The sequence below is a fragment of the Saccopteryx leptura genome, chromosome 6 (genome assembly GCF_036850995.1).
Source record: "Saccopteryx leptura isolate mSacLep1 chromosome 6, mSacLep1_pri_phased_curated, whole genome shotgun sequence".
In the NCBI taxonomy this organism is placed as follows: Eukaryota; Metazoa; Chordata; class Mammalia; order Chiroptera; family Emballonuridae; genus Saccopteryx; species Saccopteryx leptura.
Window position 1 is genome coordinate 68,142,381 of NC_089508.1, and position 15,959 is coordinate 68,158,339.

General features: G+C 42.4%; 1 protein-coding gene across 1 annotated transcript in view; it reads right to left on the minus strand.

The window, feature by feature from the left end:
- Positions 1–1,316: 1,316 nt before the first annotated feature.
- Positions 1,317–15,959, minus strand: part of SCG3 (secretogranin III) — a 58,399-nt gene continuing 43,756 nt past the window's right edge. Inside the window, exons 11-12 of the mRNA XM_066343438.1 lie at positions 8,494–8,574; positions 1,317–1,908 (exon numbers count right to left, since the gene is read on the minus strand). Of these exons, the coding sequence (XP_066199535.1) occupies positions 1,790–1,908; positions 8,494–8,574 (200 nt within the window). The 3' untranslated portion in view covers positions 1,317–1,789. The remainder of the gene's footprint in view (positions 1,909–8,493; positions 8,575–15,959) is intronic.

Sequence of the window (15,959 nt, forward strand, 5' to 3'; positions counted from 1 at the left end):
ATGTTTTGGCTAAGTGTAGTTTGGGCAAAGGTGTTTTTAGCTACTTCCCACCACTTACCAATGAGTGCTGGCTTCTCTGAAATTTACTTATTTATCTAGTATTTTTCTGAAGTGAGAAGTGGGGAGGCAGAGACAGACTCTCGCATGCACCAGACCAGGATCCACCTGGCATGCCCACTAGGGGGCGATGCTCTGCCCATCTGGGGCGTTGCTCTGGATTTTTTTTTATTGCAACTGGAGCCATTCTAGCACCTGGAATGAGGCCATGTTACCATCCTTAGCACCTGGGCCAACTTTGCTCCAATGGAGCCTTGGCTGTGGGAAGGGAAGAGAGAGAGATAGAGGGAAAGGAGAGGGGGAAGGGTGAAGCAGATGGGCGCTTCTCCTGTGTGCCCTGGCTGGGAATCGAACCTAGGACTTCCATATGCTAGGCCGATGCTCTACCACTGAGCCAACCAGCCAGGGCCCTGGAATTTATTAAGAGTAGGTTTTTTGCACATAAGGCCTTGGTCTTTATTTATTTTTGCAACTCTAGGAAGGATGTGAGGAGCAGCAGGGGTCTCCTACTCATGAAAAACAGCCTCTTTCATTTTCCCTGTAAGTTCCCAGTCCTTACAGAAAAGTGAATGCCAAGTAGGGGCATTTAAAATAGGTATTCGAAGGTCATTTAAAGTAGTGGCAGCTAATACACAAAGCGTTATATTATTTTTATAATTTTTCAACTGAAATAGTCAGAAAAATATCTAATTAATTTATATGAAATAACACATTTTCAAGGCGTTCTTTGGTTTGGGAAGATTCCCTGCTAACGTTTCAGAAGGACCTTGTGTGACTGTGTGTTTCCAGGGCTTGTTTGTGGTGGTGGCTGAGGAAGAGGATTTGAAGGCACACCCAGCTGGTTGTCCTCTTCCTGCAGGGAAGCTTCTCTACCAGTGTCAGTTCACAGGGAAGGGAGTGGTTTTTATCTGTTTCTACCCTGCTGTCTGGTCCTCTTGCTCACTGTTGAGAAATGTTGGCTTGAATCAAGTCCAGTTTATATAACTCATATCTGGCATACATTTTAAACACACTTTATGTAGAGTTTATGACCTTGTTTTCTGTTTGGAGAGTATGTAGTTGTCCCTCTTAATAAACAAAACCACTGTCTGAAAACTCACGAATAGAAAATATTAAGAGTGGAGGAAACTGATGATAAATCCAGGAAATCCAATGCCCACTTTTCACGTTCTTTTTTTTTTTTGCCTTTGGGCCTGATAGAGAACCAGCAGGGACTGCCTTAAGAAAAAAAAAAAAAGCAGATAGCTTCCTTCAAGCTATAGAGGCTTTGAGGAAACATGAATTTATTTCAACCAAAAAGGACTGGTAGTGGAAAGGACATCGTGACAGATACATGCTATGAGGTGTTTCAGTAACTGGCCTGTCTTGAAAACAGAACCCCCCCAAATCTTCAGGGTGCTTATCTGTATGACACAGCGGGAAAAATGGAAGTTTTATAGTCAGTCCATTACAGGTTTTTCCAAAGCAACATATCTCTGATTATAAAATGTAAATCTACTTGGAAATAAGGATTCTATATGCAAAATCTCAGCTTACATACAACTTTACTTTTCAGATGTTTTTACGCCAAGAAAGCTATGTTTTAACCACTTCTAGAGGGTTACCTACAGTAAACCCAGCACTTTCTAATAATTCTTGGGTCAAAATAACTGTAATCACAGAATTAGGTGAGTTTTAAGCTATATCATGTTTTCTGAAGTAGTGGAAAGACGCTTGGACCTCTCTGCCATTGTTACAGGCTGCTGTAAATACGCTTGATGGCTTCGGCTTCGTCTTTATCAAGGATGCCTTTCTCCACATACGCATCGGTTTGCTGGTTGATGAAGTCCCTCATCTTTGAAAGGTCATAATCTGGAAAATATCATTATGGCAGCATGAGAAAGATCAGGAAAGAGCAATCCCATTAGGGTGATGAGTATTTACCAAGAAGTGCTTTGTACAACACTGCCACAACCAGCTCCATCTTTCACATCAAGTCTTGGCATTTGTGCAGTTTTGCATCTTAAAATCCCATGCATATGCATTATATTAGCTCATCTGCTGTGGAGCATCACACTTGCTAGGTGTTCTGGTGGGAAGTACCACCCTCATCTGACTACTTTGGGAATGGGCTTGGAGACCAGGGCTTCACAAACTTGACTGTTTATACCAATCACCTGGGGCTCTTGGGAAGTTGCAGATTTGCATTCAGTAGATTCGGGACAAGGGAGCAAATAAACATTTATTTGTTTATTCATTTATTTAGAGAGAGAGAGAGAGATGAGGGAGAAGAGAGAGAACGAGAGAGAGACACATCTATTTGTTGTTCTACTTATTTATAATGTCATTGGTTGATTCTTGTGTGTGCCCTGATCGGGGATCAAACCTGCAACCTTGGCATTTAAGGACAATACTCTCTAACCAAATGAGCTATCCAGTCAGGTCTTTGCTTTTTTTTTTTTAATTTAAATTTTCAATTACAGTTGACATTCAATATTATATTAGTTTCAAGTGTACAGCATGGTGGTTTGACATTTATATAACTTATGAAGTACCCCCCTGCCACCACACATATTTATTACAATATTATTAACGATATTACCTATGCTATACTTTACATTCCCGTGACTATTCTGAAACTGCCAATTTGTATCTTTTAATCCTTTCACCTTTTTTACCCAGCTCCCTAACCTTCGCTCTGACAATCATCAGTTTGTTCACTGTATCTATGAGTTTGTTTTGGTTGCTCATAGTTTTGTTTTTGTTTTTTAGATTTCACATATGAGTGAAGTCACATGGTATTTGTCTTTCACTGACTTATTTCACTCTGCACAATATGCTCTAGGTCCATCCGTGTTGGTGTGAATGGTAAGATTTCATTCTTTTTTTTTTAGGCCAGATAATATTTCAGGGTATATATGAATATAGGTACCACATCTTCTTTATCCAATCGTCTATTGATAGACACTTACGTTGCTTTCATATTTTGGCTGTTGGATATGAAATGTCCTTCTTTGTCTCTTATTATAGCCTTTGTTTTAAAATATTATTTTGTCTGATATTCTGATATAAGTATTGCTACCCCAGCTTTTTGTTTTCATTTCTATTTGCATGCGGTATCTTTTTCTAGCCCTTTACTTTTAGTCTGTGTGTGTCTTTCAATATCAAGTGAGTTTCTTGTAGGCAGCATATGTAACAGTCTTATTCTCTTTCTTTCTTTTTTTAAACTGATTTCAGAGAAAGAGGAATGGAGAGAGAAACACCAACACTGATCCGCTCCTTCCTATATCAGGATGATGCTCCAACCAACCAAGCTACCTGGCCATATGAATCATCTCTCTCCTCTTGTCTCTGTCTCTCTCTCTCTCGCTTAAAACAACAACAAACTTATGACACATATCCCTCAGGGGTGAGCACGTAGGTCTTCCATATCCTAGAGTACTCAGGGAGACCCCTCCAGATGTGAGTTGTTTGAGGCTGAGTTCCTTGAGGACAGTACCATTCTCTTGATGGTTGGCAGCCCCTGGACCAGAGCCCCTCCTATCAATTTGTAAAGGGAAGAGAGGAAAGAATGGGGTACAAAGCTCAGAGTCTTTAACCCCTTTACCTAGCTTGGGTCCCTTGGGCATTTTTTTTTTTTTTTTTTGTATTTTTCTGAAGCTGGAAACGGGGAGAGACAGTCAGACAGACTCCCGCATGTGCCCGACTGGGATCCACCCGGCACGCCCACCACGGGCGAGGCTCTGCCCACCAGGGGGCGATGCTCTGCCCCTCGGGGGGGGGGGTCGTTCTGCCGAGACCAGAGCCACTCTAGCGCCTGGGGCAGAGGCCAAGGAGCCATCCCCAGCGCCCAGGCCATCTTTGCTCCAATGGAGCCTTTGCTGCAGGAGGGGAAGAGAGAGACAGAGAGGAAGGAGGGGGGGTGGAGAAGCAAATGGGCGCTTCTCCTATGTGCCCTGGCCGGGAATCAAACCCGGGTCCCCCGCACGCCAGGCCGACGCTCTACCGCTGAGCCAACCAGCCAGGGCCCCTTGGGCATTTTTAAGACCTTGCATTAAAAAAAGAAAGGAAGGCCCTGACCAGGCGGTGGCGCAATGGATAGAGCATCGGACTGGGATGTGGAGGACCCAGGTTCAAAACCCTGAGGTCGGCAGCTTCAGCACGGGCTTCTCTGGTTTGAGCAAGGCTCACCAGCTTGAGCCCAAGGTCGCTGACTTGAGCAAGGGGTCACTCAGTCTGCTGTAGGCCCCGGTCAAGGCACATATGAGAAAGCAATCAATGAACAACTAAGATGCCGCAAAGAAGAACTGATGTTTCTTATCTCTCTCCCTTCCCGTCTGTCTGTCCCTCTCTCTGACTCTCTCTCTGTCTATGTCACCAAAAAAAAAAAAAGAAAGAAAAAGGGAGGGAGGGAGGGAGGGAGAGAGAGAGAGAGAGAGAAAAGGAAGAAAGAAAGAAAGAAAGAAAGAAAGAAAGAAAGAAAGAAAGAAAGAAAGAAACTAAGCATGAAGGACCACGCTTCAAGCACCATGTGTTCATCACATCAAGATGACTGAGGCTTAGAGAGCTGGTTTCCACCAAGGAAGGCAGTTGCTCCCCATGAGGGCACAGCCTTGAGGATTAAAGAGATAACTCTTCATTGAGCACTTCACAACCATCATGCAATCTGCTCCTCACAAAACCCCATGAGGTTAGCATGAGTATGTCCACCTCAGAGGTGAAGAAACGGGACAGAGGAGGTAAGTCCCGTGCTCAGGTCATGGTAGAGTCAGGTTCTGAACCCACGCCAGGCTGTAGTCACTGCTTTGACCACTCTGTGGCCTTTATTTAAGTCATGAGTGGGAAGCATCTACTTGGTGTAGAACAAATGGTCTGTAGGTGCTTGGGGTTTCTGTTTTTGTTTGATTTTCCCTTTCTCTCAGGCACAAAATAGAGAACCAAGCTAAACATGCATTATGTGTGCACCTTACAAGCTGATTCCTACCCAACTCACTAGTTCACATTAACACTCTTCAGACTTGGTTGCAGGGTCAACATTTTTAGTGGGACACAAGGCAGTCTCCCAAGGACAGATATGAAGAGGTCGAGGTGATTGGAATGGACAAATGGGAAAATACTGTGCTTTCTTTTAAGTGGAAAACTATCTTTATGATGCAGCTCTCCCCTTGTGCCAGGAGAACCAGCCTGGGGCAGAGGAAAGGCTGTTGGCTGGTTGTGAGAGTGCACAAGTCAGTATCCTCTTTGCTGATCTTAAAACAGGTCTTAAGGATCTTAGGTACAAAAGAGACTGTGCTGTGATTTACTTAAAAAAAATTTTTTTTAATTTTTCTGAAGTGAGTAGTGGGGAGGCAGAAAGACAGACTCCCACATGCGCCCAACCGGGATCCACCTGGCATGCCCACTAGTGGGCAATGCTCTGCACATCTGGGGTGTTGCTCTGTTGCAACCAGAGCCATTCTAGTACCTGAGGTGGAGGCCATGGAGCCATCCTCAGCGCCCAGGTCAACTCTGCTCCAATGGAGCCTTGACTGGCGGAGGGGAAGAGAGAGAGAGAGAGAGAGAAAGGAGAGGAGGAAGGGTGCTTCTCCTGTGTGCTCTGGCCAGGGAATCAAACCCAGGACTTCTACACGCCAGGCTGATGCTCTACCACTGAGCCAACCAGCCAGGGCTGGGATTTACTTTTTTTTTAAAGTATTCTTAAAAAAAAAAAAAAGGCTGCTTAAGATTTTATCATCCTCACTATCACATGACATGCAGCTTTCTTTCCTGGATTTGGGAGGAGATTCAGGTCCTGGGGGCCTCTGCCAAACTAAGGGCATCAGCAGACATTAAGGAAGTCAGAGCTAATAATAAGACTTGCCACTCGCACAGCTGCAGCCATTACATAGGCCTGGGACTTACATCCCCACAGGCTTTGACAGACAACCCAAGTCTAACTGAGCATATACGAAGGCAGTGGAGACAAAGCTCTGTGCTTCTGCCTTCACAAGGGTGTGCTGCATGTCACCCTCACTTCCTGGAGTCAGAAGGGAAGATCAGACTCAACCTTGTCATTCTAAGTCTGCTCACAGAGCCTTCAATATGCACGTACCATAGTTCTATGGTTTACTAGGTTGGTTGGTTCTTGAAGTGAAAGATTGAATTGCAAGATGTAGCTGGTTATGACCAGGAATTTGATTCATATGTTAATTAATGAAAGAAATAACATCAATAGTCCCAATTGTTGAACCATGTAATTTACATTTGTTTCAAAATGCATTTTGGTGCCTACTGTATTATTATACTGATACTAAGATAAACATTTTTTTTTCTTTTATTTTCAAGTCTTTGCAGTCACTGATGGCTTGTTATACTTTTTTTCCTTAATGGGGCATTAAACAATTGTGCATTTTCAAATCAATGACAGATTTGATGAAACACAGTTCGTGTGAATTTTTTATTTATTTTTATTTTTTATTTTTCTGAAGCTGGAAACGGGGAGAGACAGTCAGACAGACTCCTGCATGCACCTGACCGGGATCCACCCGGCACGCCCACCAGGGGGCGACGCTCTGCCCACCAGGGGGCGACGCTCTGCTGCGACCAGAGCCACTCTAGCGCCTGGGGCAGAGGCGAAGGAGCCATCCCCAGCGCCCGGGCTATCTTTGCTCCAATGGAGCCTCGCTGCGGGAGGGGAAGAGAGAGACAGAGAGGAAGGAGAGAGGGAGGAAGAGAGATGGGCGCTTCTCCTGTGTGCCCTGGCCGGGAATCGAACCCGGGACTTCTACACGCCAGGCCGACGCTCTACCACTGAGCCAACCGGCCAGGGCCTTAGTTCATGTGAATTTTAATCCAACTGACAGCTGGGAAATTCACACTATGTTGAGCCAAATAAAATGAGTATGTGTTAAGACCTGATCATTGTTTCCATTTTGCTCAACTTAGAAGACCACAGACTAAAGCGGGTTGAAAATACCGCTTCTGCCCCTGTGCTGTCTCAGTGGTTCTCAAAGTTGGCTGCACAGTGGAAAGATGGGGGGAGGTTGAAAAATTTGGATGCCTGGGTCCTGCTCCAGGATATACAGGAGCTCTGTGTGTGTTCTGAATGCACTTTAGGGTTTGAGAAGCACTGCTCATCTCATTTTTAAAGCATCACTTTGCAACTGCTCTGGCCAGACACCCGGGAGTCATACTGGACTCTGTCCATGTAGTTCTGCAGTTTCTTCCTTCTTTATTTCCTCTGCCTTGCCCTTGTTTAAGCCCATCATTTCTGCCCTAGTTCCCTGCCTATCTCTCTCCAGCCTTCTGGGGTCTTATTTTTCAATCTGTAACCACACTGCATGCCAGACAGATTTCTCGGTTCTTAACTGAATTCTCGGGGTTTAAGTAAGCCCTAATTTAGGCCCCCCTGGCTAAAACAAGCCTCCTATGCAAGGTACACAAGCCTGTTCCTGACCTGCCCACTTGCCCAGCCCTGTCCATGGCCCGCCCCACAGATACTCAGTGTTCCTGGGAAACTGAATAGCTTCAGTTCCCAGAGTGCATCACTCTCTTTTGTCCCTTGACTGCACATGTTGGCAACCAGCATCCCCTCTGTCTCCTTTTCTCCTCATTTACCTTTCCAGTGAAGGCTTCTGGCAAGCCCTTTCTCCCAGTGATCGCTGTCTCTGTAAGATATGCCTCCTTTGCAGCCCCTCGCCTGTCTGGGCTAGCACCAAGCAGGACCCACCCTTCTTTACTGAGGCTGAGTGACTTGGGGGGCGGTGTGCTGCATTTTACTGTGCTTCACATTTCTGGTACTTGGAACAGAGCCCCGTTAGTGCCGTGTTTTAAGTGAGTTAGTGACTGACTAGTATACCCAATATGTGCTCAGAAAATGCCTCTCTTTAAAATACTCCAAATAAGGACTGGAGTAGACAAAACAAGATTGGCAAAATGTTGTTTTGGGTTTTTTTAAGATTTTATTCATTCATTTTAGAGAGAGGAGAGAGAGACACACACACAGAGAGAGAGAGAGAGAGAGAGAGAGAGAGAAAGACAGAGAGAGAGAAGGGGGGAGGAGCAGAAAACATCAACTCCCATATGTGCCAACATATGGAGGAGCAGAAAACATCAACTCCTTTTGAACTGGCGACCTCAGCATTCCAGATTGACGCTTTACCCACTGTGCCACCATAGGTCAGGCAAATGATGATAATTATTGAAGGTAGGTGAGGGACACATGGGGATTCATTTTGTTATTCTCTCTACATTAGTTTGACATTTTTTCATCATAAAATGTCAAAGCAAGGGGAAGTGCCTTTGCTTGAAAGGCTGGCTTGAAAAATAAGGGAAACAGAGGTTCCCTTCTGCATCCAAGAAGCGCTAGAATCTTCCTGGGCTCCGAGAGGAGACTTCAACCTAATTCGATTGTAGGAATACTTATTTAAGAAGAGCCCTGGACAATGTTTGCAATATATAACCACACTAAAGACTTACCTTCTTTATTTCCTTTTGTGTTGTGTTTCTTCAACCACTCAATATTTTTTCTGATGGCTTCCAAATAGGCTTCTGTTTTCCCTGGAAAAGGCAACAGAACCCATATCAAACACTCATAAAATATCACTGCATCTCTTTTTAAAGACTGCACTTATATTTAAAACAATACACAAAATATTGGAATTATCAGCCCTGGCTGGTGGCTCAGTGGATAGAGCGTTGGCCCAGTGTATGAACGTCCCAGGTTCGATCCCCAGCCAGGGCACACAGAATTAAAGACCATCTGCTTCTTTCCCCCTCCCTCTTCTTTCCCCCCTGCAGCCAGTGGCTCAATGGGTTTGAGCATCAGCCAGGGGTGCTGAGGATAGCTCAGTTGGTCTGAGCGTTGACCTCAGGTGCTGAGGATAGCTAGGTTGATTCAAGCATCAGCCCCAGATGGGGGTTGCTGGGTGGATTCCAGTTGGGGCACATGCGGGAGTCTGTTTCACTATCTCCCCTCTTCTCAGTTAAAAAAAAATTGAAATTATTGAGCACTTGTGAGGTGGTATCCCTAAGGAGGTAGTGTGAAGGTTTGTGTGTGTAAAGGTGGGGGGAAATGTCAAGGAGAATGGGTGGAGATAAGATTCTAGGAAGCAGGGCCATCAAGCTTGTAAGTGTCAAGGAGCCATTATCCCCCTATGCAAATAACTATAGTCTGCTGTCCTAGTGGAGAAGTGTTTCAATTAAATTCACTAGATAGGTGGGTCCTTATAACTGTAAGATTGGGTCATTTACGGTTAGGGATGGTTCTTCCAAACCAAGTAGCATTGTCAGGTCAAGACCTGAATCAGAGTTGCACATACTTAAAAAAATCCATCACTGAATAAGTGATGTTATGTAAGCCCAAATATGTGGCTTTGTATAAGCTGTTATGCAAGTCTTTAGCTCAATTCTGGTAGGAACTATGTAAAAATCTAAGGAAAAGATGGCAATCCAAACCTAATTTCAAGGTTTTGATGTAAACCTTATAACTCATTCTAGTAAAACTCCCCTGGATATAAACCATTCTCTGATGGACCTCAACTGTGGTGGGAGAATACCAGGTAACACCTGCTGTTTGATGGCCTTTATGAGCCTTGGTGCCTGCAAATCGGTATTATCATCAACTTAGAGATAAGCAAACTAAGGCACAGCGAGGCTGAGTGACTTCACTGAAGCCACACAGGAAATAACATAGCTGGAATTTGGATTCTGATCTTGCTAAGTTTCTGCTACTGGGATCATTTTGAAAGATAACATCTGTAATCAGACATGAACATTGATGTATCCTTGTCCTGTCTCAAAGAAATCAACCATTCCCTTAACCAAATGAGGTCCCTAATGCTCAGAGTGCCTGCACCAAGAGACCAGGGCATCTGGAGAGTACCACTGAATGGCCTAAGAAAAGAGGCTTTCAAAGTCTAGGGCCTCTGTAGAAGCAATGAGATGCCAAGGCTTAGTGTGAGCACCTATTCTGAGCCCCCTTTGAGCCTATTACCTCTAGTTTATTGCTTAGACTTCTTGGTGAACTACCTGTACTGTGTGCTTTTTATGTGTCAGGGGGAATACATTGTGCTCCAAAATGCATTATCTCTTTTACTCTTCACAGCAACCTTTTGAGGCATTCTTATTTCATCCCCGTTCTACAGACAAAGGATTCAAGGCATAACAAATAAAAAATAATAAGCTGAAGATCACATGGCTAGTAACTAGTAGATCCAGGTTTGAACATAGCCCATTGTAATATTGTACATCTGAAACCTATATGATTTTATTAACTAATGTTACCCCAATATTAAAAAAAAAAGATTTGTCAATATTCTAAACAGAATATACTCATAGATACAGAGACTTGGACTGATGATGGTAGTCAGGGGGAAAGGGGTTGTGGGACTGGGTGAAAAAAGTGAAGAGATTGAAAAGTACAGATTGCTAGTTAGAAAATAGTCGTGGGGATATAAAGTACAGCACAGGGAATATAGTCAATAAATTTGTAGTAACTGTGTAAGGTGCCAGGTGGGTACTGGAAATAGCAGGAGGAACAGTTGGTAAAGTACATGATTGTCTAAGTCAGGGGTAGTCAACCTTTTTATACCTACCGCCCACTTTTGTTTCTCTGTTAGTAGTAAAATTTTCTAACCACCCACCGGTTCCACAGTAATGGTAATTTATAAAGTAGGGAAGTAACTTCACTTTATAAAATTTATAAAGCAGAATTACAGCAAGTTAAAGCATATAATAATAATTACTTACCAAGTACTTTATGTCAGATTTTCACTAAGTTTGGCAGAATAAATTTTTATAAAACAACTTACTATAGTTAAATCTATCTTTTTATTTATACTTTGGTTGCTCTGCTACTGCCCACCATGAAAGCTGGAACGCCCACTAGTGGGCGGTAGGGACCAGGTTGATTACCACTATGGCGTATTCCTGAAATTAATACTAAATAATACAGAATGTAAATTATAATTGACAAATATTTTTAAATTTTTAAAAATTAAAAAGAAAATTCAGATGTCCTAATGGACACCTTAGGGAACTAAAATATCTGTGACTTCGAGTTCCAGACTATAGAAATTATAAACCAACCACGTGATTAACAACAACAACAAAAAGAAAGAACAAAAAAGAAGAAGGTTTGATGATGTTCTAATTGCCACCTTTGCATTTACCTAAATGACTAGATGAGAATCTTTCTTCTTGATCTTATAAACCCAATCCCTCATCACTGGGGCTCCATGTTATCTGGTCCCTAAAAAAGCACAGAGACACTTTTGTGCAAAATTTGGACAAAAGAAGATATTTGCCATTTTAAGCTTCTATTTGCTTCAATTGCCAGTGTAGGGAAAGCTTTGGTTTCAGTGCCTTGTTCTTAAGAACATTAGACCATATGAAACACCGATGTTGCCCGGGTTGATGTTATATAATTACAGCACAACGAATACAGAGATTTTCATTGTCTGTTGTCTATTTGCTGAGAAGGTCAACCAGATTTGGTAATATAAAAACTCTGTTCTCTATTTCAAATTAATTCAGTTAGAGAGGCATTTGAAAGAAATCTTAGTGTAGACTATTTCTAAAGAATGTAGCTTCATTATTTTTAGCATTTAAATCAATTTAGTGGATCTCATAGGGCTTGGTTTAATGAAAATAATAATTTGTTATTAGCACATTAGGTAATTAGGGTTTCTGAATCTTTTGAGAATGTGTGAAAATACAGGTAGTCTCATTCTTTAAGTAGTTTTAAGCATTCTTTCTACAATCTTATCTATGATACTGGGTCATAATGTGGAAAGTTTATCTGAGAAAGAAAGACCAGAACTTAGACTCTACTTAAATACTGTAACAAAAATTCTGAATTAGGAGCATAAAAAATAAATATAAGGGTTTTGCTACAGTGTAGCAGACATTATTGATTTCTTACTGTGATATCTCCCTTATTTACATATGCTAATAGAAAGGTCCTTAATAGATGATGAACATAATTGGTAAATACTCCAGCTTCCTGACTCCTCATAGTCTCTCAAAGGCCCTGCATGGGACTGAGCCCCAACTGTCCATAGCTGAAGACCTTAGTAACATACTTTATATTGGCCTCTTTCCCAGTGGTGGGATTCAAATAATTTATAACATTATTTTTTTTAATTAAGTGAGAGGCAGGGAGGCAGACAGACTCTTACATGCACCCTGACCGGGATCCATCTGGCAAGCACCCTATGGGGTGACTGATACTCAGCCCAGCTGGAGCCACTGCTCCGTTGCTTGGGCAAATGAACTATTTTAGTGCCTGAGGCGAGGCCATGGAGCCATCTCAGCGTCCAGGGCCAACTTGCGCGAACCATTTGAGCCATGGCTGCAGGAGAGAAAAGAGAGAGAGAGTGAAAGAGAGAGAGAGGGATGAGGTGGAGAGTTGGAGAAGCAGATGGTCATTTTTCCTGGGTGTCCTGACTGGGAATTGAACCTGGGACTTCCACATGCCAGGCTGACGCTCTACTTCTGAGCCAACCAACAAAGGTCAAGGGATTCAAATAATTTAACAACTGGTTCTCTACCCTAATGACTGTTTTAAATATAAAAAAGTGATATACTGAAAGGTAGTTTATTATTTCATGCATTTAATACTTAAATAAGAACAATAAAAGAGGTATACAAAACTAAATTGTTATAAGAAAGTCAATCATCAGATTTATATGGAACTATAAAAAACCCCAAATAGCCAAAGCAATCCTAAAGAAAAAGAACGAAGCTGGGGGCATTACAATACCTGACTTCAAACTATATTATAGAGCCACGACCATCAAAACAGCATGGTATTGGCAGAAAAATAGACACTCAGACCAATGGAACAGAATAGAAAGTCCAGAAATAAAACCACATATATATGATCAAATAATTTTTGATAAAGAGGCCAACAACACACAATGGAGAAAAGAAAGCCTCTTCAACAAATGGTGTTGGGAAAACTGAAAAGCCACATGCAAAAGAATGAAACTCGACTACAGTTTGTCCCCTTGTACTAAAATTAATTCAAAATGAATCAAAGACCTAAATATAAGACCTGAAACAATAAAGTACATAGAAGAAGACATAGGTTCTAAACTCATGGACCTTGGTTTTAAAGAGCATTTTATGAATTTGACTCCAAAGGCAAGGGAAGTGAAGACAAAAATTAATGGATGGGACTACATCAGACTGAGAAGTTTTTGCTCAGCAAGAGAAACTGACAACAAAATAAACAGACATCTAACTAAATGGGAAATGATATTTTCAAACAACAGCTCAGATAAGGGCCTAATATCCAAAATATACAAAGAACTCATAAAACTCAACAACAAACAATCCAATAAAAAGATGGAAAGATGACATGAACAGACACTTCTCTCAGGAAGAAATACAAATGGCCAACAGATATATGAAAAGATGTTCATCTTCATTAGTTATTAGAGAAATGCAAATCAAAACTGCAATGAGTTACCACCTCACACCTGTTAGATTAGCTATTATTAACAAGACAGATAATAGCAAATGTTGGAAAGGCTGTGGAGAAAAAGGAACCCTCATTCACTGTTGGTGGGAATGTAAAGTTGTGCAACCATTATGGAAGAAAGTATGGTGGTCCCTCAAAAAACTGAAAATAGAACTACCTTATGACCCAGCAATCCCTCTACTGGGTATATACCCCCAAAACTTAGAAACATTGATACGTAAAGACACATGCAGCCCTATGTTTACTGCAGCATTGTTCACAGTGGCCAGGACATAGAAACAACCAAAAAGCCCTTCAATAGAAGACTGGATAAAGAAGATGTGGCACATATACACTATGGAATACTACTCAGCCATAAGAAATGATGACATCAGATCATTTACAACAAAATGGTGGGATCTTGATAACATTATATGAAGTGAAATAAGTAAATCAGAAAAAACCAAGAACTGTATTATTCCATATGTAGGTGGGCCATAAAAACGAGACTAAGAGTCATTGATAAGAATGTGGTGGTTACAGGGGGGTGGGGAGAGAGGAAAAGGGGGAGGGGGAAGGGCACAAAGAAAACTAGATAGAAGGTGACAGAGGACAATCTGACTTTGGGTGATGGGTATGCAACATAATTGATTGACAAGATAACCTGGACATGTTTTCTTTGAACATATGTACCCTGATTTACTGATGTCACCCTAGTAAAATTAATTTTTTTAAAAAAAGGAAAAAGGCCCTGGCCGGTTGGCTCAGTGGTAGAGCGTCGGCCTGGCGTGCAAGGGGTCCCGGGTTCGATTCCCGGCCAGGGCACACAGGAGAAGCGCCCATCTGCTTCTCCACCCCTCCCCCTCTCCTTCTTCTCTGTCTCTCTCTTCCCCTCCTGCAGCGAGGCTCCACTGGAGCAAAAGATGGCCCGGGCGCTGGGGATGGCTCCTTGGCCTCTGCCCCTGGTGCTAGAGTGGCTCTGGTCGCAACAGAGCGACTCCCTGGAGGGGCAGAGCATCGCCCCCTGGTGGGCAGAGTGTTGTCCCCTGGTAGGCGTGCCGGGTGGATCCCGGTCGGGCGCATGCGGGAGTCTGTCTGACTGTCTCTCCCCATTTCCAGCTTCGGAAAAATACAAAAAAAAAAAAAAAAAGGAAAAATAAATGTCTAAAAAAATAACAAAATAACAAAATAAAAATCTGTATTATTATAAAAAAAAGAAGTTAGGTTTTTTTTTTAATAATTTGGTTTCTTTTTTTTTTTTTTTTTTTTTTACAAAGACAGAGTTAGAGAGAGGGATAGATAGAGACAGACAGGAACGGAGAGAGATGAGAAACATCAATCATCAGTTTTTCATTGGGACACCTTAGTTGTTCATTGATTGCTTTCTCATATGTGCCTTGACCATGGGGCTACAGCAGACTGAGTAACCCCTTGCTTGAGCCAAGGACCTTGGATCCAAGCTGGTGAGCTTTGCTCAAACCAGATGAGCCCACACTCAAGCTGGTGACCTTGGGGTCTGGAACCTGGGTCCTCCGCATCCCAGTCCGATGCTCTATCCACTGAGCCACTGCCTGGTCAGGCTATTATAAGAAAGTTTTAAAATATTAATAAAAAAATATTAAATAATACCTGACAAAAAATAAAACTGTTATCTAAGATATTTCTAATGACAGCTTGTCACCCCCTGGTTGTTTGGGACCTTTTCTATTTATGTTATATGCTTGTTTACTACAGTAACAAACACAAGGGAATTAAAATGTAGTATTTCATCAAAGGTATAATGAGTTTTATGAAATTAATAAATAAATATTACAAGCATAATTCCATCAAATTTTCCTACCTATGGATGGAATGAACATTTCCACGGGTGCTTAGAATATGCTGTTGCACAGATGAATGTTAAAAAAAGTAAGGAATGTAAATTTGTGATTTCCACATTGCTGCCCAGGCACCCACCTTAGAGAGAACCCTGATTACTGTAGGAATATGCTATGAAGACATACAGGATTAGGAAAGCAATTAGAGACAGCAAGGCATGCTAGGGTGAAAGCCCTGAGTGGACAGGAGTCCAGGAGCCTCTCTGACCCTGTACTGGAAACAGCAAAACAGCAGGATAAGATTCAGTAACAGAAATGTTTAGGGTCTCAGAACAGAGATTAGAAGTCAGCATGTTCCCTGTCCTTTATTCACCCCCTGAAAACTCCTAGCTGCTTGCTTGACTTATTTGTACTGGCTAATAAATATCTGAGTAAGGCTGGGGATGGGGCTTCCATTCTTTGGTCTGCTGATTGGAGCTGTTGCCTCTCCTCGGCCCCTCGAAGCATGACATCTGGTCTCCAAGCAGTTCACTGTTGCAGTGACAAGTGGTTCTCCAAATGAGGAACCAGACGAAATGATCTTTCAAAGCCTGGCAAAGGAAAAGGACATCCGCTCAATCCTTTTGATAAGGGACACATGCAGCAGGGGAAAAGCCCTTGAA